This window comes from Clupea harengus, chromosome 15 (genome assembly GCF_900700415.2).
Source record: "Clupea harengus chromosome 15, Ch_v2.0.2, whole genome shotgun sequence".
Taxonomy (NCBI): Eukaryota; Metazoa; Chordata; class Actinopteri; order Clupeiformes; family Clupeidae; genus Clupea; species Clupea harengus.
The window spans coordinates 12,092,239-12,114,320 of NC_045166.1; the positions used below are offsets into that span (position 1 = coordinate 12,092,239).

General features: G+C 42.1%; 1 protein-coding gene across 4 annotated transcripts; it reads right to left on the bottom strand.

The window, feature by feature from the left end:
• Positions 1-14,202, bottom strand: blk (BLK proto-oncogene, Src family tyrosine kinase). 4 transcript variants are annotated; one of them, XM_031581719.2, is made up of 15 exons: positions 14,074-14,155; positions 13,407-13,466; positions 12,287-12,399; positions 11,994-12,082; positions 11,745-11,778; positions 11,207-11,300; positions 10,777-10,875; positions 10,202-10,305; positions 9,444-9,593; positions 5,869-6,021; positions 4,619-4,798; positions 3,878-3,954; positions 2,635-2,785; positions 1,948-2,079; positions 1-1,320 (listed from the first exon to the last, which is right to left on the bottom strand). In XM_031581719.2, the coding sequence occupies exons 4-15, from the start codon at positions 12,069-12,071 to the stop codon at positions 1,118-1,120; spliced, it is 1,455 nt and encodes a 484-aa protein (XP_031437579.1). In that variant the 5' UTR covers positions 12,072-12,082; positions 12,287-12,399; positions 13,407-13,466; positions 14,074-14,155; the 3' UTR covers positions 1-1,117. The 4 variants fall into 4 exon arrangements, with proteins under 4 accessions (XP_031437579.1, XP_031437578.1, XP_031437581.1 ...); XM_031581718.2 differs by having other exon boundaries at positions 13,407-14,202; XM_031581721.2 differs by lacking the exon at positions 13,407-13,466 and having other exon boundaries at positions 14,074-14,175.
• Positions 14,203-22,082: the final 7,880 nt, after the last annotated feature.

Sequence of the window (22,082 nt, forward strand, 5' to 3'; positions counted from 1 at the left end):
TTTCCCTGTATTGAAATGGGGTGGACAGACATATTTTGACACTGTTCACAAACCTCGAAGATAATATGAAATAAAGTTTAATTTTGTAACATTCCTGATACATCATGTGAGACTCTTAAATATGTACAATTTACATTAACAATAATACGTTTCAACAAAAGGCACATCTGTACACTATTACAGACTGTTAATATATTCCAAACCAGAAGGCACAGACATCCCTAAAGGAGGACATGCTATGTCTATGCCTCTGCCTGAACACGGGTGTCTGTTTTGAGTCTTTGTGCAAACAGTGCATCTAGGATAACATGGTACTTTGAAGGCAAGATGGATGCTGTTGACTATTTCTTCTCCACTGGTCGAGCACTTCCAAGTTTTTTCTTTTTTCCCTGAGTAGATGCTAAACCCATATACAGTGAGGTTATTTGCTTTGACCTTGACTTTGTTGTTATCTAAAGAAGACGTTAAGAAGATATCCCCTGTTGTAACAGGTCCAGAGGACACAATAGAACATGTTTGAGGAAAGTTAGCTGTGCGGTTATAGGATATGGCTGCCAGTAGTCCATCCTTTTTCTATATTTCCTTTCACTGATAGTCCATGTTGCCTGCCCCAGTATATCTATGAGTATATCCATGCAGTTACAGCGTACAACAAAGTCCAGTACAGAATTTCTTCTTAGATCCCCTCAGCAGGGTTAATCCTGTGTGGAGCATCTGCAAAGAGTTTCACAGCAGTCTATCCATTAGTCCAGCAGTCTATCGATTAGTCCCTTTCATCAAATTCCTGCCAGTTTATTTAGAGAGACCCTTTTAGCAGAGTGCATCCAGTACAGGGGTTCTGTATAGAGACTTTCAGAATGTAAACTGTTAACTTTCTCACAGCAAATTCTGTCCATTACACTGTTTCTCCATACAGTCCCCCTTTTCAAAGCCTCAAGCTTCTTTGCAGACTCTCTGTCAACAGAGTCAGTACTCTGTGGTGCTCCTCTGTAGCATTTCTGTCAGGTCTCTAAATTGTCTCTCTCAGGTCTCTGCTTTGTCTCAGTCAGGTCTCTCCATTGTCTCTCTCAGGTCTCTGCTTTGTCTCGGTCAGGTCTCTCCATTGATTGCCTCCAGGTTAGGGCTGCGTCTCGTATTGTCCCTCAGTGGCGATGAAGAAGTCGCTCATCAGGTCTTGCAGGTGTTCAAATGTGGGCCTCTCTTCTGGTCTCTCCATCCAGCACTTTTGCATCACCTGGTACAGCTCGTCTGGACAGCCCTCAGGACATGGCATCCGGTAGTTCTTATCCAGGTTGCGGATCACTTCCGGATTAGTCATACCTGAAATGGATAGAAGTGCGGTCAAGTCTCCTGCTGGGGTTTTTTTGGCCATTTGATATTGGTAAACTGAGTTGACATGATGCAATGTATTGTGTCTTGTTTTATCATGCTGTAAAATATTACAGTCTCAATATCCAACAGAAACAACATGTGTCATGTGTGAGATCTTGAATCACGAGGTGTATCTAAATCAGACAACAAATAGCAATGTATTTTACAGGAAGGTGCCGCCTGCAAGACTGTGTGACCATATATATTAAAATATGTAATAGGCACTTTCTATTGCACTCTCTATTCTCTAACTCTGTCAGCTTCTCTATATATGTATTTAAAATATTTACATATATAATATGACATAGATATATACACATATATAATATAATACATATATAATAACACACATATATAATATATGTAGTAGCTTACTTTTCCTGCACTATATTTTTGAACTTCTGGTTAGATGTGCAGTTTATTGGCTTTGCACCTGCACTCTGCACAATGACAATAAAGTGGAATCTAGTCTTTAATCTACTCTAACAGATATGCTGCTTAAAGCCTGACAGCAGTCTTTGGCACATGATGCAACTGGAAAACCTGCCACTTGACTGAAATGAATGTAGGCGCTACCTGGGTAGGGTATCCTCCCATGAGTGACTATCTCAGTCAGGAGAATACCAAAGGACCAGACGTCTGACTTGATACTGAATGTGCCAAAGTTTATTGCTTCAGGGGCAGTCCATTTAATGGGAAACTTAGCTCCTGTGCATTTGGGGAAAAGAGTAAGAAAGAAAGAAAGAAAGAAAGAAAGAAAGAATGAATGAATGAATGAATGAATGAAATAAAGATCCATTGAAAGAGCATGATCATAATAATTACATGTTATATTTTTGTACTTCGTGAACACAGTGTTACGTCCAGTTTTGATGACATTTAAAAAAGATAGTTGCTATGACAGCAAAAACAGGAAAAAATGTGGTAAGCCGACAGCCATGATCAGATTACCACCTTATCATCCCTACAGATATCTTAAATTAACTGTTTTGCAGATCCACAAACTCTAGATGATTTCCTGTGCTGTGTCGAACTCCCCTCTGCATTAACCCTTCAGTTCTTGAGCTTTGAACATTCATTAAAAGAATGCACTTCAACAATGGCAGATTTAAAAATTCTATGTGATAAGAGATGGGCTCAGATGTTCTTTAGAACATTCATACTACACCATTCCAAATACACTAGTGTGACAGTGAAGGCAACCTCAACGCAGACAATGGCCATGATGATGTCTGCAAAAATGCCTTTCGTGGCTTACTTTACCTTCTTTGGCTGTGTACTCTGTTTCGATGATCCTCGCTAAGCCAAAGTCAGCAATCTTGCAGAGCAATGTCTCAGAAACCAGAATGTTGGCAGCCCGCAGGTCCCGGTGAATGTAATTTTTACTCTCTATGTAGGCCATCCCTTCCGCAATCTGTTCCAGTGAGGAGAGAGAGAGAGAGAGAGAGGGCAACTTTACAGAGAGCAATGTTACAATTTCATTTTCAGGCTTTAGAGAAACCCATGCAAGGCAATCAATAGTTTTCCAGACAAAAAAACTTTAAACTTAATATCATACAGAATCTTGTGTAATAAAGAATAGACTGCTCTTGGTATCAAGTCAAGGTGAAGCTTCTCAGCTTATGTGTCTTCTGATTAAGCAGACAATTTATTTGACCTTAGTGACATTCGTGACATCAGGGTTTATTATTCTTAAACTCCACGACACCATTTTTTATTTTGTGAGAACAGACACATTTTTTGTTTACTAGCAAACATGTAAATGAGGCCTCTTTAAAAAAAACAAAAAAAAACAAGCTCAACATTTCTCCTTTGATGGGGGTAAAACAGGATGCCGATAGTGTCTTGGGGGGTGTGGAGGGGTGGTTGGGGTTGACGGGGGGGGGGGGGGGGGGGGGTGGCTAGATGGAAAAAACAACGTCACGTCCTGTCCGGATGTTAATTATCAGCAGCGAAGTGAGGTTTTTAGAAGCAGAAGTGCACAGCGCGACCACAAAGCCACTGAAGACAGGGCTGACATTTTCCACGCCATGCGAGGCTCTTCACGACAAGACTTAAAATAGTCGTGTGGACGGATGTCTATAAATAAACCTGTAATTTATTTCGGAACTTCTCGACACTTCAAATTAGTCTTTTATGGAGACCTGGTGAAATGTTATGAATATGCCATATCCAAATAGACGGTGTATAACTTATAAAATACGTTTATTTGAGCATTTGTGTCGGTATTCTGTCTCAGCAAGTGAAAATGTCACAGTAAGTGCATTTACTACCACTATGTGGCATGGCCTGTAATATCTATGCTAAGAGCTAAGTGATAATACAATAATCGTGGTGGTGGTGACACAGACTTTAATGATTCTACGGGAGTGTTAGAGGACTAATGCATTGCAATTAATAGTGAAAGACCTGTCACAGGCCTAGGCCTAAAGAAGTTAGCATTACGATTCATACAAAGAAGTGTTTCTCAGAGTGTTCTCTGTCATTTCTCTCAAACATGTCCTACCTGAGCTGACATGTCGATCAGTTTGGGAAGCTTCAGCTGTTTCCCGTCCTCTGTTTTTAGGAAGTCAAGCAGGCTTCCTGGATGTGACAGAGATTAATAAAAAATAAAAAAAACAACAACATTAGGAAAGAAGGAAATAAATGAATTGATGCACTTCAGATAAATGTGTGAGCCACTGCTATTGATTTCTGTTTGGTCATATTTTTTCAACATCCCTGGGAGTTACTACAGAGTTCACAGTGTGGTACAGTACTGCACAGTAACACTCATGTTCCCAAGAGCTCAAAGCATAAAAATTAATTTTGCATTAGGGACAAAGTAGCCTAAGATGATTGAGTGTAGAGAGTGCATCAAAAACACTACCTTGCATCATGTTATATGCAATCAATATCAAACGTCAATATCAAACGTTCATCTAATGAGATACTGATGCTCTTGCCCTGAAGTAAGTATTACTATGGAAAACAACATCCTACATCAGCTAGTAGGCTCTTCAGGATTCACACTTTGGGTACAATTTCCAGTTAAGTACCCATTGTGTTATATTGATGTAAAATAATCTGGACACATTTTTAGTAATAATGAGTAATTACCAAGCAATAACTAATCAATCAATAATCATCTATTACTAGATGTACTGGCCAACGAGTCGTCTGTCTCTTTTGACCTTTACTTCCGAGGGAGATTTAAATACATTCATGCATAATGGTTTCCTTAGAGTTGATGCGTGTGAGGTCTCACCGTTGACCATGAACTCGGTGACGATGAGGATGGGCTCCTGCGTGACCACGGCGTGGAGGCGCACCAGACGATCGTGCTGAAGCTGCTTCATCAGGTTGGCCTCCTCCAGGAAGGCTTCAGGCTCCATGCTACCCTCCTTCATCGTTTTCACGGCCACCTTCAGGTTGTTCTTGTAGTAGCCTTTAGAGTTATTCAACAATGCCTTTTTTTCACTATTTTTCACACACCAGGCACACAACAAGGTTGCTCTTGTAATGGCCTTTACACACACACAAGGCACACAACAAGTTTGCTTTTGTAATGGCCTTTACACACACACAAGGCACACAACAAGTTTGCTTTTATAATGGCCTTTACACACACACGGGGCACACATCAAGGTGTGTGGTGAAAGGTTAACCGTGTGGGTTGTTTGAGCTGTTATTAAACTGTCCACAATGTAAAGGAAGACTCTTACGTGGTTATGTAGAGCTGCTCCATTCTTAGGGCTGCCTCATTCTATTTTGCTCATTTACCTTAAGATTTATTCATTTAGCAGATGGTTTGCACCCTCTCCATGCCCGAAACTGGCACTGAATAACCAATGGATGGGAAACTCTTCAGCGTGTCTTTCCCACTGCTATAGTGTCGGCCCCAGTGTGGAGTGTCTTTACCACTGCTATAGTGTCGGCCCCAGTGTGGAGTGTCTTTCCCACTGTTATAGTGTCGGCCCCAGTGTGGAGTGTCTTTACCACTGTTATAGTGTCGGCCCCAGTGTGGAGTGTCTTTCCCACTGTTATAGTGTCGGCCCCAGTGTGGAGTGTCTTTACCACTGTTATAGTGTCGGCCCCAGTGTAAAGACTATTGGCTGAATGAGGAACTAGTTTGAGCTCTTTCCAGAAATAGATGACCACAAAAGAGCTTGTGTGTGTGCATGTGTGTGCGTGCGTGTGTGTGTGTGTGTGTGTGTGTGTGTGTGTGTGTGCGTGTGTGTCTGTGTGTCTGTGTGTGCGTGTGTGCGTGTGTGTGTGTGTGTCTGTGTGTCTGTGTGTGCGTGTGTGTGCGTGCGTGTGCGTGTGTGTACATGCTGTACTGGTAGCAAAAAGAAACTAGCCGTGGACTAACAACAGAAGAAGGAGTCTTCTTTCATGCCATGGCTATTGGTGGTTAGGCGTACGTAAATGTTTGAACTTCACGCTCAAAACTTTTTTAAATCGGTCACAAACAGCTCACATTTGTTTTGTCACTGTCTTGGTGGTGATCTGTCTTACCCATCCAGACTTCGCCAAACTGGCCGGCTCCCAGCTTTTTCACCATCTTAAGCGTATCCCGTGGGATCTCCCACTCGTCCTTGGCCCAGGGCTGCTGAGGGTCCGCCGTCTTGCAGGGGTTCCCCAGGCGCTGGCACAGCCCATCAGAGCATCCTAGAGACACACACACGCATGAGTTTACAGAACAACTTTACACAAAATTCATTGAAATTAGACTGAGATTACATTAATTTAAATGTGTTTTACATATAATTTAGACTTATATTAAACTCTCTGAAAAGGGATGTGATTAGAGCAGGGGTTCTCAAACTTTTGTAAGCTGGGCCCCCCCAAAGCTGGTTAGGGGTAGTTGGGGCCCCCCCAGCGCGCGGCCCGCCGCCACCGCCCTCAACTACACCACCATATATAGATAGATAGATAGATAGATAGCATATTGTTATTGATAGGCCTGACATGTCAAGGTTAGGCTATTGTTAGGCCCATACAGATAATTATTATAACTATTTATTATTATTATTATTATTGTTATTATTATTATCAGTAATAGTAGGCCTATTAGTAGGCTATTCATTATTATCACCATCATTATGTTATTATTATTATAATTAATGATTATCGACCAATTATTATTATTGTATTATTATCATAATAATAATTAGTGTTATTATTGCTATCATTTGGATACTGTTATTATTATGGGCCTCTTGTGATCTTTACAAAAAAATCCTACAGGTCTGTCAATGTGAGACATAAGCCTGCTTTGCACTGCAAAGGTCCTCAAATCTTGGGGCAATGTTTGACAAACATATCCTCAGGTCATCCTCGATCTGTGCGCGGTTGCGGTATTTAGTTTTGAGCGCAGTCAGTCTTGAAAAGCCTGCCTGGCACAAATATGTCGACGCGAAAAGGAGGGGCATTTTTAAGGCAAAGCTGATCATTGCTATCCAGAATGACGAAATAGGGGAGATGCTTAAGTCTACTGTCACTCTTCAGCTGCTCTTTCATGTCTATTGACAGCTCGTCTGCTGAGCAGAGAAATGGATCTCGAACTTAGGCGAATGAACGGTAGTCCTCTTTGAAATAGGACCCAAACTGATTTCTGATATTCGGCGTGATACAGTGTCATTTGACATAGGTATTGCGCTGAGTTTAGCTCCTATTCTACACGTCTTGCGCGGCCGGCAAAATCAGTGTTTCGGAAATTGTATGGGGTCGGCCAAGCTTAGCGATTCTATGAGCAACTACATAAGATGCCTGCATACACTGCTTGGAGATGGTGGTTCGTTGTTGCTGGAGGCCATCACGTTCATGTTTAAAGAAGTCCACAGGCTTCTCTTTCTGACTTTTACGAATCAGAAACGTGTCCATAGTTGTGTTTGTTTGCTGATACAGTGTGTGTGAAGTTAATAAAGTTCTAATTTCAACGTCGTGTGTGGGTGTGAACGACACGAATAATGGATATGGATAAGGCTGTGCTAGGCAATGATTCCTAACAAAACTAACTGTACACAATGTAGACAGGGACAGCAAAAAATAGTATTCAAGTGCTGGTGTTTTATTTGTTGCAACACGGTGGATGATACAAAAATGTAAAGGTAGGTGTTAAGGAGAAAAGGGCTAGCTGCAGTTGGAAGAAGGTAGCTAGCTAGGCTAGCTCTCGGGCTACGAGCTTTTTCAAAAGACTGTGGAGCAAATTAATCCTTAGAATAGGCTACGAATAGACCCACTGCAAGCGCAGTAAGGTATTACTAAGGAAGGAGTGAATCTTTTAAAAGACTGTTTATAAAGCAATGAATATCTGAATGATACAGGAAACAAGAGAAATTGAACAAACTCTGCAGAGTGTCGTCTCAGGGTGAGCGCTTACCAATGCCTGCGTTTTTTTTTTTTATACTCGGAAACTTATGTGCAACTCGCGTTCAAATGATAAAACTCCGTTTTGATTGGTGGATCAGGAGCAAAACCGTATTTGATTTGTTTGGGTCAGTCCAGCCCCTTGGATTTCGCCACTGAGGGAGCTTTCACTAACCAGTGACAGGTCGGCGGTAGTTCATTTTTTTCTCCGTCTGTGACATCGCGCCCCCCCTGGAGAGTGTTCGCGCCCCCCCAGGGGGGCGCGCCCCCCACTTTGAGAACCACTGGATTAGAGGGATAACCAGTAAATGAGAGTTAAAGTGTGTTTAGGTATTATACTGTGCTTATACCTAATTAATGTCTACAGTGTATCTTTTTAGTTAAGTGCATCTCATCACAAGATATAGTTGTTAGGGTTGACACCAGGATTAGGACTATTAGTTGAAGCAATGTATTCTTACAAGATAATGATATATCATACCAAAACCCTTAATTCACCATTAATTATGTACTTCCTATAAGTACATTGTGATAGTATTTTAATGCAACACTGTTATGTCATATTAGCGATCAATCTACTTTTGAGAAATTACATGGCTGCAGAGGCAACCCACAGGACAACAGAACCTCTGATTTCTATTTCCATTTTAGAAAGAAAACAATGTCCGTTACTGCACCACCATGTCCTAAAAACTGCAGCAAGGAAAGTGAGACACCAGACCTTACACAATCAAAAGGACAGCGATATGACACCTTAGAAAAAGGCCTTTAGTATATCTAATGTATTGTGCATGAATTGTATTTTATTGGAAAATCATTAGGGGAAATGATTAGGAATCATAAGGGAACATGAGGGGAGGTTATCTAATGCACAAGTATAAAAAAGCAACGCCACCCTGGTCCCCCACCCTGCTTGACAGCCATGTTTGTTCGTACACACTGTGACATGCACCCTGAGATCTTCCCCTGTTAGCCACGCAGCAGAGACTTCAGAGCGTTCCGTCTGACACCACAGGAAATGCACTGTGCTCTGCAGGGGTGCGCGGAGGGCTGAGTTCAACAGAAACGAGGTGGAGGGAAGACGTGTAGCTAAGGTGCCCTGTATGTGTTACAAAAAACACCACCACAGACCGCACACACGTCTAAATGTGTGACCCAAATTGGTTGGACATGTATTTCATATGTAAGGCACATGGCGCTCAGGTAGCAGAAAATAGCGTGTGCACATATAACTTCATTCCTTTACCGTTCTCCTGCCCCACACGTCCCTCCTTTCTCCAAATGAGGAGAACTTAAACCAAAAATGTCACCCCAGTGATCATGATGTGTAGTACCTGAGAGGACACTTTTCAGATGCTAACAGTATATCATCGCCTCCTTTTTTTTTTATGAAGTGTTTAACTCCTGATACGTGATCCCCATATCTGAATTGTGCATCATCTCAAAAGCATGTTTTTGCCTTTGATGACACTACATCATTTAATTTATGATGAAACCACTGATTGAATTGGCTCACTGGAGTAATGCTTGACAAAATAACTTATTGAATTGACTCACTGGAGTAATGCTTGACGAAAGTACTGATTGGATTGACTCGCTGGAGTAATGCTTGACGAAAGTACTGATTGGATTGACTCGCTGGAGTAATGCTTGACGAAAGTACTGATTGAATTGACTCGCTGGAGTAATGCTTGACGAAAGTACTGATTGGATTGACTCACTGGAGTAATGCTTGATGAGTTGCGGCAGGGAAGTGAAGGTCAGGGACGGGGAGATGTAAAACCCTCCACTGTCCAAGCTGCGGATCTTGTAGTGTTTCACAATGTCCCCGTGTTCATCGGAAGAGTCTCGGATGGACAGGGAAAAGGCTCCTGAGGGATAAATCAATGTTGTAATATAAATCATTGTTATAGATTGTAATACTTTACATGTATTTATTATTGTTGGTGTTGTTATTAGTATAATTATTGATAATAATAACAATAATGATAATAATCATCATTAATCGTCATCATCATATTTTCGAGTCGTCGGCATGAAGTTGTTTACATAGTCAGTGGTATAAACAGCAAGATTTACTGCAAAAGTGTATCATACTGTTCTTTCTGAATAAAAAAAGGGACATCTTTTGGTTTGCCATCTGTAAAGATGTTGCAGGTGGTTGCAAAGATTTAAGCAATGATTTGCTATTTTTAAACTGACAACCACACATGCATTTTCAAGCCTGCTGTGCAAGTTAGATAACCTAAGTGTTTCTTTGTGAAGTAAAATATGTGCACAACAACTTAGGATCTGATGCAGCTAAACAGCGAACTATAGCAAGAGTTGATGGACTGCACCTAGACTTTACACTTTACTTTCATTCTCAGGATCAAACTATGTTCCATGAAATCAAAGGGATTTTAATAACAAACAAAAAATACAGGAGTGTAGAAGATGAGTTATTCTACAGTGAGAAGGAACACGTTATGCCACTGACCTTTAGTCGTCTCACTCTCACGGACTAAAAAGGAGCCGACTTTATTCCCCGGTGCTAGAAGAAGGCGTTCTGTGTCTCTGCGACTTAAGTCTTTAAAAAACCACCTGCAAGAAAGGCACATTCACCTGCTTTTAATTCTTTTATACTTGTGAGAATCACAGGATTAATCGAGTAGTAAGACCTGATATAGACACCGTTTCTTAAGATAGAAGTCTTTGTATTCCTTTAATGTAATTTTCTGTCAATCTGTGAACATGTTTTTTAATAATAACAATAATAATAATGTATTACACAGTATTAGGGATGGACTGACGACTGCTATAGTTATTGATTTATAGAATTAGAATTAAATATATTAAAAAAAACATTTGATGCATTATATTGAACAAAATTAAAAGGAATTGTGAATTACTTAATTTATGAATGAATACATTATTAAATACATTTATAGTAGATGTTGATGTGTAGGTAAATTATTATTACATATTCTTCACCTCACTGGGTGTTAAAATGTTTTAATACACTCGTACCCATGGTTTATATGCATTCATATGTACATAAATACACACACTCACCTCTCCACCTCCAGGGTATGAGCTCTGGCCACATACGTGCTCGGGATGTAGCCTTCTTCCCCTGTGACCAGAGACTTGGCCACCCACCAGTCTCCCTTGCTGTAATGCAATTCAGACAGATGGTGAAATATAACTACTTAGACGTCAACATGAAGTTAGCAGTAGACATTTTTGGGTTACCACGGAGAGGTGAACTGTACTGTGAGCTGTCTCTTTGGGGCCTCCACACTTGTGCGTACTAATACAACTCGCTTTCCTCTCCGCGTAAAAACAATTAGTGTGCCATTACAAATATATGTTTCTATTTTGTTTTTGAAATGAATCAATATATTTTTTTATAAATCAAGGATTTAGCTGTTTTTACATAATACCAAAAAAGTGTTTGATATGAGGACAGCAAGATTGTGCTTCAAGTTGTCGTCATACTCACTCTTGAAGCACCTTGAGTCGGTCTCCCTTCTTAAATGGCAGGTCACTGTCATTTGTTGGATCAAAGTCATGCTGAGCAATAACTACATCAATGTCTGCAATGAAAAGATGATGGCAACAAAAACGTTTGTAACATCAGTTTGTCAACCAGTGCTGTGGAAGACAGTAATACATTTTTGACACAAACAGAGGATAAAATAATGGATTAAATTAGATCTTTTGTGAAATTGTATTTTGAGACGGCATTTGCATTTGCATTATGCACGTTTTGATCGGACAGTGCCACTTTATGCTGCTTTCTGTTTTCTGCCAGAACATGCAAACTCACACCCACACCAGCCCACACAAACACACACACACACACACACAAACACACACACACACACACACACACACACACACACACACACACACACACGCACAGACACTTGGGCACTTAAATGGTGAGAAAACTACCACAGGAGCCAGTCAAACACATGATGCTGCACTTTTATAAATCTAAAACCAAGAAGAAGAAGAAAGAAGAAAAAATGCCTTACCTGCATCGTTGCTAAGCTTGTTTCCACCTGTTTCCTGTTCAAATGTTTTAATGCAGACAATGTGACTTTTTTCCTTTTCCAAAGACCTCACAGAGACGCTAATGTCATGTAATGAGAATTGTGATGTATAGACAACATATAAAACAGACTGTATAACATACTTACACTGGATCTGTACATATAAAACAGACCGTATAGCATACTTACAAGGGATCTGTACATATAAAACAGACCGTATAGCATACTTACATCGGATATGTTGTTTGAAGTTCCCTTTGGGCCTTTGGGTTCTTTCTGTTTTTTCGGACTACTGGATGCACAACCCATCCTCAAAAGACCTCGAAAGAGAGATGGAAAGATAGACGTGTGAGTGCAGAAGTTACACATGCGTTCATGTACAAGATTTAGTGGTAAACAAACCCAATTTCTGCGACTGATAACACCACTTGACAGTCATTCCTGCTTGACAGACCTAAATTGTGTAATGTGTAATGTCCGCAGCAATGATGGTGGTTTTGACGGACAGCTGTAAATTCACTTACTAATTCAATACAGTTTGTTTGCCCGCGGAGATGTAATGTGGGGGTCAGTATCTACTTCCCCAGTCACAGTGGTCCTGGTCGCTCCACATAGCTCTCAGGGGTCCTCACCATGCCTATAAGAAAATTAAACTAATGAAACAGGGTGTATGTGTGTGTGTATATGTTTGGGTGTGGGTTTGTCTATGTCTGTGGGTGTCTGTGTGTCTCTCTGTGTGTGTGGGTGTTTTCCATGACACCATTTACAAAAACATTTGTTTTTGTTTAGTTTTCTTTGAAAGGGGATGCGGAACTATCTCAGTAACTCTTGTAAAAACTCTGGTCAGCAAAACACACAATTCTGAAACCAATGAAAGGGAACTGAGTCCAGCCCATCCCAGCCGACGCATAACAATCCAACCCAGTGCCACATCCAGACCAGACCAACTTAACCCCTGCCATCTCTGCCGTCAATATATACGAGGGAAGTGGACAGTTTACAGAGCAAAAGTATTCTGCTTGCTGTCGTTTAGTTTCACTCCTTCAGCAGGAATTTAAAGAATGAAATCCTGAAAATAAAGATCAATCTGTACAATGGCAAAAAGGATTTTTATGTTAAACTAAGAAATATTTGTGAACCAGCTGTATTCAGTCTTACTCTCAAGTAAAGTCCTGCATGTTTTCTTGCCAATGTACATCTACATTGCTGATTAAGGATATCCAACCCGCCAGTCAAAGTAGTTATCGACCTTCTCTATATCTGCAGTCCTGGAGTCTTCCCTGAGCTAGGAAACTACCTTACACTTTGAAAGATATCTCCTAAACACAAGGTGATTACCATGACAGTTGCTTACCCCTTTTCACTTTTTTTTCACTTTTATTCAAAACACAACCAGCCAGCATCTGAAAACTCTCCAGATCTAGTCGTATACTTCCTCTTGATTTGTCAGGAAAATGTAAAATATTTGTTTTGTTAGATTTGCCTACATTTTACTGTTCAGCTGTATAAAGCAATGACACATAGCTCCTGTTGTGTTCTCTTTTTGAAGCACAATAATGTTGTGTTGGATTATGGCCAACACATCATAATCTGGAGTTGGACTATGGCCCTCAGGCATTTAAAATTAAAACGACAATGTCATACCTTATTATCCTACCATCACCCCATGTCCTGTTTAATTAACCTTCCCACATTAATCAGCTCCTAGAAGATGGAAATTACATTAAAAACCTGTTGAATCTGAGCTATGAATTGTCGGCAGTATTATTTGAGGTCATTCATTTCAAAGCTTTTTATGACCTGAAACACATACATGTCCATTTGATATGTACAGAGAGGTTAAAAGGGCCGACAAGAAAACTTGACATGACTCGCGCAAACAGAGGAGAAGACAGACATGCAGGTAACATGTGTCTAAATACATCATACATTGCAATAGATTAGATTTCATCATAGAGCCTGTGGTTAAGGTCTCTTAAGGTCACAGTAGCATCATATTCACAGAAATACATTTCAATGACTATCGTATGAGTTCAGGGATCAATGTTTGACTGTAGTAGTCTGAAACTACAAAAGGCAGTAGTCTGAAACTACAAAAGGCACTCAAGTCAACTTTACAAACCAACCAGGAAACCATTGCTGAGACAGTCTACACAGAATGAATTATGTGTCTGTGTCTTTGCTAAGTGTGTCATGTGTCCATGGTTGGTGATCACTATTTTATCACAATTTAAATACATTCGTGTGCGGCTACTGAGAAAGATGTAAATGCTTGCCGTGTTTTGTATACTATATAAGTAATGTTACATACCTTATTCTTGGACTCCTTCTTTGAATGACTTGACTTGAGTGATCCAGTGCTTGAAGTGCCTGTACTTTACTTTCATAGAGTCTCTCTCACTTCCTTGATTGTCCTCTATCTTTCTTTCTCTCCTCCCTCCTCCCTCTCCCTCTGTGTCTGTCTTCCTCAATCAGTCTGTATCTCTCTCTCTCTTGCTCTCTCTCTCTCTCTATCCTCTACCCTCTTCCTTCTTTTTATTTCTCTCTGTATTCCTGTATCTTTCTTTTTATCTCTTTTTTCTCTTCTCCCTCTTTCCTGTCTTTATTTCTGCCTGTCCTTTCTTATTCTCTCTCTCACTTCCTCCATCGTCCTCTCTCTCTCTCTCTCTCTCTCTCTCTCTCTCTCTCTCTCTCTGTCTAACACACAACTGATGGTTGGGAGGGATGTCCTGGGAGACCGCATTAGTGGAAACAGATAAATAGACAGCAGTTGTTTATTTAGTCGAGCCCTGCCCTCTCTTTTCCCTTGGCATATTAAAGAACACCACAGCACCCATTCAGAACTACAGGCTGCATGCCACAAACCCAGCAGTACAAAATATGACTACACTGGTTAGGTGAAGTTTACTGTACAAAAAAGGACTCCAGTTGTTGCCGTTTATGAAAACTCTGTGAATTCACTGAAAGTAGACATGTCGTTTTACTCAGTGAATACCCTGGTTATTTGTGGTAATCTCCCACTGTGTGTGTGTGTGTGTGTGTGTGTGTGTGTGTGTGTGTGTGTGTGTGTGTGTGTGTGTGTGTGTGTGTGTGTGTGTGTGTGTGTGTGTGTGTGTGTGTGTGTGTGTGTGTGTGTGTGTGTTTGTGTGTATGTGTGTGCGTGATTGTTTGTGTGCGTCTGAATTTGTGTGTCTGTGCGTCCCTACGTGTCTGTGCCTGTGTTCGATTAATAGTGACACAGGAAGACAAAAAAAAATGTGTACAGTCTTGTACAGTCTGAGGTGATGAAAATGTGATGGCATGGCACTCAAACAGCTTTAGGTGTCTCCACAATTTCATTTGGTGTCACTTTATTTTTCTTCTTCACTTTTATACTTTGTTCTTTATTAAAGTTATGAAGGTGATAACTATCTAAGATGATAGTCTGATAGTGGTGGAACATTTGGAGTTTTCACACGTAAAGACACAAGCAAGCATCACATCACACGGCCCCCTGGGGTGTCACAAAACTGTTTACTTGCCCTAACATTTGAGCTTCCTGTTTGTGTACTTGTGGTTGACTTTAGCTGACTGATCCGATCTGAGAAAAAATGTACACAGACAGTGATAACTTTTAAAGATCAGTGGAAACACATCTCTCTGCTGTCATATTGCGGCATTGCCATGTTTGAAGTTCTGCATGTCCGTTATTGACAGCGGCCATGTCTGTGTCGGTTTCAGCAAAGCTGAATTTTGGTGTAAAATGTGACCTTTTTCTGTAAACATTACTTCAGTCAGTCCATTTTCTGGCTACAAAAAAGTAACTAAAGACCTTTACATCATCAATTAGCAGAGAATGGAAACAATTAGTATTCAGTGGACGAAAGGAAGGGAAAAGAAGAAAGAGTTTAGAGAGTGAGTGAACAGAGAAAACTCTTTCTCCAACCATCAGCTGCATGGATAAATACATCATACAGCAGAGGATAGCTAAAGTCCACATACAGAAGAAGTTGCCTTAGAGGTATTAACTGGAGGGTGTTAACTCCACACTGTGTAAGCCTGAAAGTTCCAAATATAAGCATTCCATAAGTGTATCTCTATGGTGACCTGATGTGACCTGAAGCAGGGTCATGGTATGTGTGATAGAGGTTCTGACACTCAGGCAAAGAAAATCTATGGGTAGTAATGTCAAAATAGATCCAGCAGTCACTGAGAAAACATTCCGATTAAACTGGAGACATGGTGAGAAACTAGGCAAGCAATAAAATCGCACCGGACAGGCACCACACGAGGGTCAGCATTTATAATTAATATTTAATTGTGTTTGAAGGTTTGTACCACTAAATGATGGTGAGACTACATGATATGCCTCGCTGCTAACAATAGCGACCAGCAACAAATGTTTTTTTTATGGTAGATGCAAACACAACTTATCCATGGGAAGGGCCATGTGATCACACAGATTTTCTCCAGTAGAGGGTAGCAGAGAATAAAGCTACAAGTTTTAGTCTAGCCTCTATTTTCATCCCAGCTCTCACTCTCTGTCTCTCCCTTTCCCCCTCTATCTCTCCCTTTCCCCCTCTTTCCCTCCTTCTCACTCTCTATCTCTATCCTCCTCGCTTTGTCCTCATTTCACGATGCAGTTGAAATTGAACCGAAATTAACTCCACTTTAGGAAGGTTTTACAACAAGTCCACTACATACTCAGCTCTGGACCTTCAGGGCCTACTTAGTCACAGCCTACAGATGGCTGTGCAGAGAATGTTCTCTTCGCAGTTGGTTTCTCAAAATCACATATAAATGATCTAATTTAATAGTTATATATGTTTACCGACAAGTTTCATTAGCTGTGAGGTAGAACTTCTATGACTCACAATTTCTTTGGAAAGATAAGCGGGGTTTGCATATACAGTGGGTGGTGAGGAAATATATAAAAAATAACTATGGACTTCAGGTATGTCAGGAATAACTATGGACTTCAGGTATGTCAGGAATTTGTTCATTTCTTTTATTAAGCTACAGGGATAAACATGGGCACAGAGACAGAGATATAACCTTTGTGTGTGGCCCCTTATATTCCAACAGAGTTTAACAGCTTATACTGAATAAGTCATTTAAAAAAAACAGAATTCAATTCAACAATCAAACAATACAGTAAGTCCTTGATGACTTTGTGTAAACTAATTCCATTTAATTTCCTTTGCCTTTGTCAGAAGAACATAGAGGAATTATCAGGAAGACATCAATCAGATGCATTATGAAAACTGCCAGCACACTAGTGACACCAGTAAATCTCACAGCACGACAAGTTTGCTTCCCGTATGTTTGTTTCCTATGGGAAGTATTTCATAATTTCATATAAACGGTTACTCACACACACGCACACACACACACACACACACACACACACACACACACACACACACACACACACACACTCACACACACACACACACACACACAGAGAGAGAGAGAGAGAGAGAGAGAGACACACACACACACACACACAGTGCATTCTGTGCAACTGTTCTCAGGGTCTTTGTTTAGACCACCTGTACTCTGTGTGTGCAGCACAGAGTTGGGGGGTGGGCTGGGGTGGGGAGTCCCAGGCCAAGCAGAGGTTGCAGGTGCATTGTGAGGCTTTGATGAGGTTGTGTGTCCTGCTTACTGTATTTATCTTTTCCCTGCCCTGGCTGTTCCATCAGACACCGGTTTTTCCCAGGACCTGCGGATACTGTGGCCCTCACAGACCAGGTCCCCAGAGGCGGCATCCTGCGACCACCAGCCCCACAGGATAACCTGAATAACGGTGGGAAAGAGGGAGTAAGTGTGCTTGGGGGAGGAGGGAGTGAAAAAACAGAGAGAAAGAGAACGAGTGAGAGAGGGGTGGGAGGAAGGGAACCCCTCCACATGGTCTGAACTGTCATCTGTGTGCCAGCGCAGCAAAACACCTTTATCTCCTCCATCTCATTGTGCACATCTGTGTGTGTGTGTGTGTCTGTGTGTGTGTGTGTGTGTGTGTGTGTGTGTGTGTGTGTGTGTGTGTGTGTGTGTGTGTGTGTGTGTGTGTGTGTGTGTGTGTGTGTGTGTGTGTGTCTGTGTGTGTGTGTCTGTGTGTGTGTCTGTGTGTGTCTGTGTGTGTGTGTGTGTGTGTGTGTGTGTGTCTGTGTGTGTCTGTGTGTGTCTGTGTGTGTCTGTGTGTGTCTGCGCACATTACAGGTGTCGAGGGACAGAGGAGATCCATTGTACACTGACAGTGCGAAGAAGGTCACTCAGGCCACAAACACTTGTTACCACACAGCTACCCCCACCTCTCTCTCTCTCTCTCTCTCTCTCTCTCTCTCTCTCTCTCTCTCTTTTCTGTCTCTCTTTCTGTCTCGCCATATATCTGCCCCCTCCCCCTCCCTCCTTCTATCTGTCTCTCTCTCTCTCTCTCTCACTTTCTCTCCCTCTCTCTCTCTCACTCCCTCTCTCTCTCCATCTTCTCCCTTCCTTCCCCTCCATATCACCTCTCTGAGAGGGAACCCCCCCCCCCCCCCCTGATTTTTAACGTGGTTCCAACGTCGCTTTCTCTTCTCATTGTGGCTGATGAGTGCCTCCGCGGGAGAACCCCCTCTTGTCCCTCTTCCTCTCGCGGTGTGGGAAGACTCTCCTGCCCCTCTCACACACACGTGGAGTGGCCAGAGAGGGGCCAGGGGGGGCAATCAGTCATTCTCCTTTTATTAGACCACTCGACGGACAGATTGACTCCACAATCGGCGGCGGTGTGGTTTTTAGAGTGGCTGACCAGCTGGGGGAGTGTGTATGAGGAGGCTCTCACGCTGTTCATCCTCCATGGGGAACGTGTCACTGTCAGCAGGCCCCTCAGGAGGTGACAGGCCCCTGGCATCCACCTGCAGTTACAAATCCACTGCCACATCCTTTATACAGTCCTCTACTTAAGCTTTATGCATCTACTTCTTATAAATCTACTCAACAATATGGGGATTACAGTACAACAAAAAATACCTCCAGTGAGTGCCGCATACGAATTACCTCTGGCCTTACTTTGAAATATGTTTGCCGAAATATTACTGCATTTTGATAATGTGCTTATGTAATTAGTCTCCCCCAGAAAAGGGTTGGTACAATGGATTACATTAAAACGGTGGCCTACGTCCACACTAATATGTTTTCATTCTAAATATGTTTTCCATCGTTTTAGATGAAAATGATCTCCGTCCAGACGAGCATTTTAGCTCAGTATCAGAAATAATCTCCATTCATACTAAGACGCCCAAAAACTGAAAAAGCCTTCTGGAAAAGGTTCACGTCATAGGAGCGTGACAAATCAGGCAAGGGTACGCCATGACTGATAAGTCCCAGTCAGGAAGCGAACATTTGTGTCAGCGTTTCCAAAAGACTCGAAACCTCAGGCGTAAACGTGGCAACAGTTATGCGTTTTGAAACTAAAACGAATCAGTGTGGATGTAGCCTGAGTTGTGTGTTCTATTAAGATGAGTGTGAGTGAATGATTGAATGAGTGGATGAGCGTGTGAGTGGGTGACTGACTGATTTTGACACAGAGAAGTAGAGAGTCTGTTTATGAATGGATGAGTCAGATAAAAGTGAGTGTGTGTGACTAAGGGCATGAGTGAGTGAGTCTGAGAGACAGAGCAGGAGAGAAAGAGAGCAAGAGAGAGAATGTGTGTGTGTGTGTGTGTGTGTGTGTGTGTGTGTGTGTGTGTGTGTGTGTGTGTGTGTGTGTGTGTGTGTGTGTGTGTGTGTGTGTGTGTGTAAATACGAATATCCACCTGCACAAAGCAGGAAACCCTGACACAGAGCCCTTAGCTGCAACCCCCCCCCCCCCCTTTCTTTCCCTCTCTCTCTCTCCACTAATGCTCTGGCACACTTGTTTGTTTAAAAACATCTGGAGTGACAGGCATGGGAAAGTTTATAGGCAGGAGGCAGGGGTGGGGGTGGGTGTTGGGGTGGGGTTGGAGGGTGGCAGGCCGTTGCAGCTGGGCATTGGGCACTGTGACACTGAGAGGTAAACAGCAGGCGAAGGGGAAAGCCCCCTGCTCCGGAACATTCTTCCACGTCTCACACTGCTCAGGGTGGAAATGCAGCCCCCCCCCCCCCCTGTCCATACACACACACACACACACATACACACAAACAGACATACACACACACCATGTACTCTCACACACATATAAACGCAAACACACACACACACATACACGTGCGCAAGCACACAGAAACACACTCACACACACATCTCCAACCCTGTCCACTAGCAGGTGCTTCCTCCCTCTTTTCTCCTTATTTGTCTGCATTTCCAGATGAGTTGGCCGATGGCTGGTGGCAGGGGGGGTCATTAGGTTTAGGAGGGCACCATGGAGACCAGTTTACGTCCTGTGTCCTAACAACAGGTTTGTGTTGTGTTATTGTGCGCACAGAGTTAGTCATTGAGAGGGTCATCAAGCACTGATGAGCCCAGAACAAGGGCAACATGAGTGCCGTAAATTCTGAAAACAGGAATTATCGCTCAAATTACCCCTACAGACACACACACACACACACACACACACACACACACACACACACACACACACACACACATACACACACACACACTCACAATAAGGCACATATGCACACACTCACACAGCGCATAGTTATTTTTTCTCAAAGTCTTTCCTTCCTCTGAAGACACTGTACAAATAAGAAAGAGTGATTTATGAAGGGGATTTGTTTTTGAGCTGATTAGATTATGTAAAGGTGAAGTCATAAACGTGACCTTCTAATCACACCCAGCGTCACTGAGGGCTTCGTGTCAATGCACAGTAATTAATCAGATGCAAACACACACACACACACACACACATACACACAGAGAGAAGCACATACACACACACACACACACACACACAGAGAAGCACATACACACACACACACACACAAACACACACACACTGACATACACATACCCCTCCTACACACTGACACACACACTGACATACACATACCCCCCCCTACACACAGACACACAGATACACACACACACACACACACACACAAACCCAATTAAGAATGTTTTTCCACCAGCCTATCACTGATGTGTGTTTCTGACATGTAACTGATTGTGCACGCATTGCTCCCTCCACAACTTATTGAGGTCAGTTTGATTGAGTGCTTCTGCTGCTTGTATAAATGCTGATGTTGATGAATGGGTGCGCCATCGCCGCAGGTATCCAGGTAAAGCTGGGTAAAATGGCACGTGGGTGTGGCCCCTGTAAAAGCAGCATTATTCTGCAGTGCGTTTCACTTGACAGACGTAAAGAGATCAACAAAAAAAAGTATTCCACGCTCATATGCCAAGTTGAAACTTTAATAAACTTTAGTTAACTGGAAGGGATGGCAAGTAATCTGCTCTTGGATGAACAAGTGACTCAATAATGACACATTTACACTTGCAGCTTATTACAGAAAAGCACTGGCAATATTTGTAATGACACAGCCCTTGTTATAATGTAAACAAACAAACAGTTCATATAACATACTGTACAAATAATAACAACACATTTACATCATAATTACAGAAAATTACAGTTAAGGTGAAAGTTAAGGTTAGCATTAGAACTGTTTAAGCACACAGGACAAAGTGTTTTTACACACTGTTGAATAAGGTGTTGTACTTTACTTCATTACTTTAGTTACAGTGTAGATTAATCTTTTTTGAAGAAAAGGTGTAATTGGCAGAATCTCTTGCTACGATGAAGCCCATGCATGCACCTTATTTACCTGTTACATCAGTGCTATGCCCAGACCATACAAGCCCAGCGTCATTACTGCACTCTCTCCTGGAACCCAGAGGGAGATTGTGGGATGCTGGGGGACTCCAGGGTGATTGGTGGCCCCTTGTTTTGTCAGCTGTTTCGGCTCCTCCTCTGTGCACGACACGCGGTCGATGAGAGTGACACCAATTATTTATGTCACCTCCCCTCCGGAAGAAGAGGAAGGGGAGCTCGGTGAAAGAAGACCATCCATCAGCCAGTGCCCAGTGGGGTCCCCACGCCCGTGGCTCCCGGCCCTGTGTGAAGGGCCCTTGCAATGAAGTCTCGATGGACAGGCACAAATGCAGTGGCTCTCTGACCGGAGCAGGGGCTGATTGAAATGAATGAGAGCAGCGTTGTGTAGTCTAGTTTACTTAGGGGGCAGCATTGTCATGCTGATTAGGCTCATAACAGACTTGGTAGTTAATTAATATTTGTTAATTAAGAGTGTGGTTATTTGGGGTCATTATCTTTCACATATTACTGTTTGTTGCATTTTCAGTATAGTTTCAAAGGGATGAAT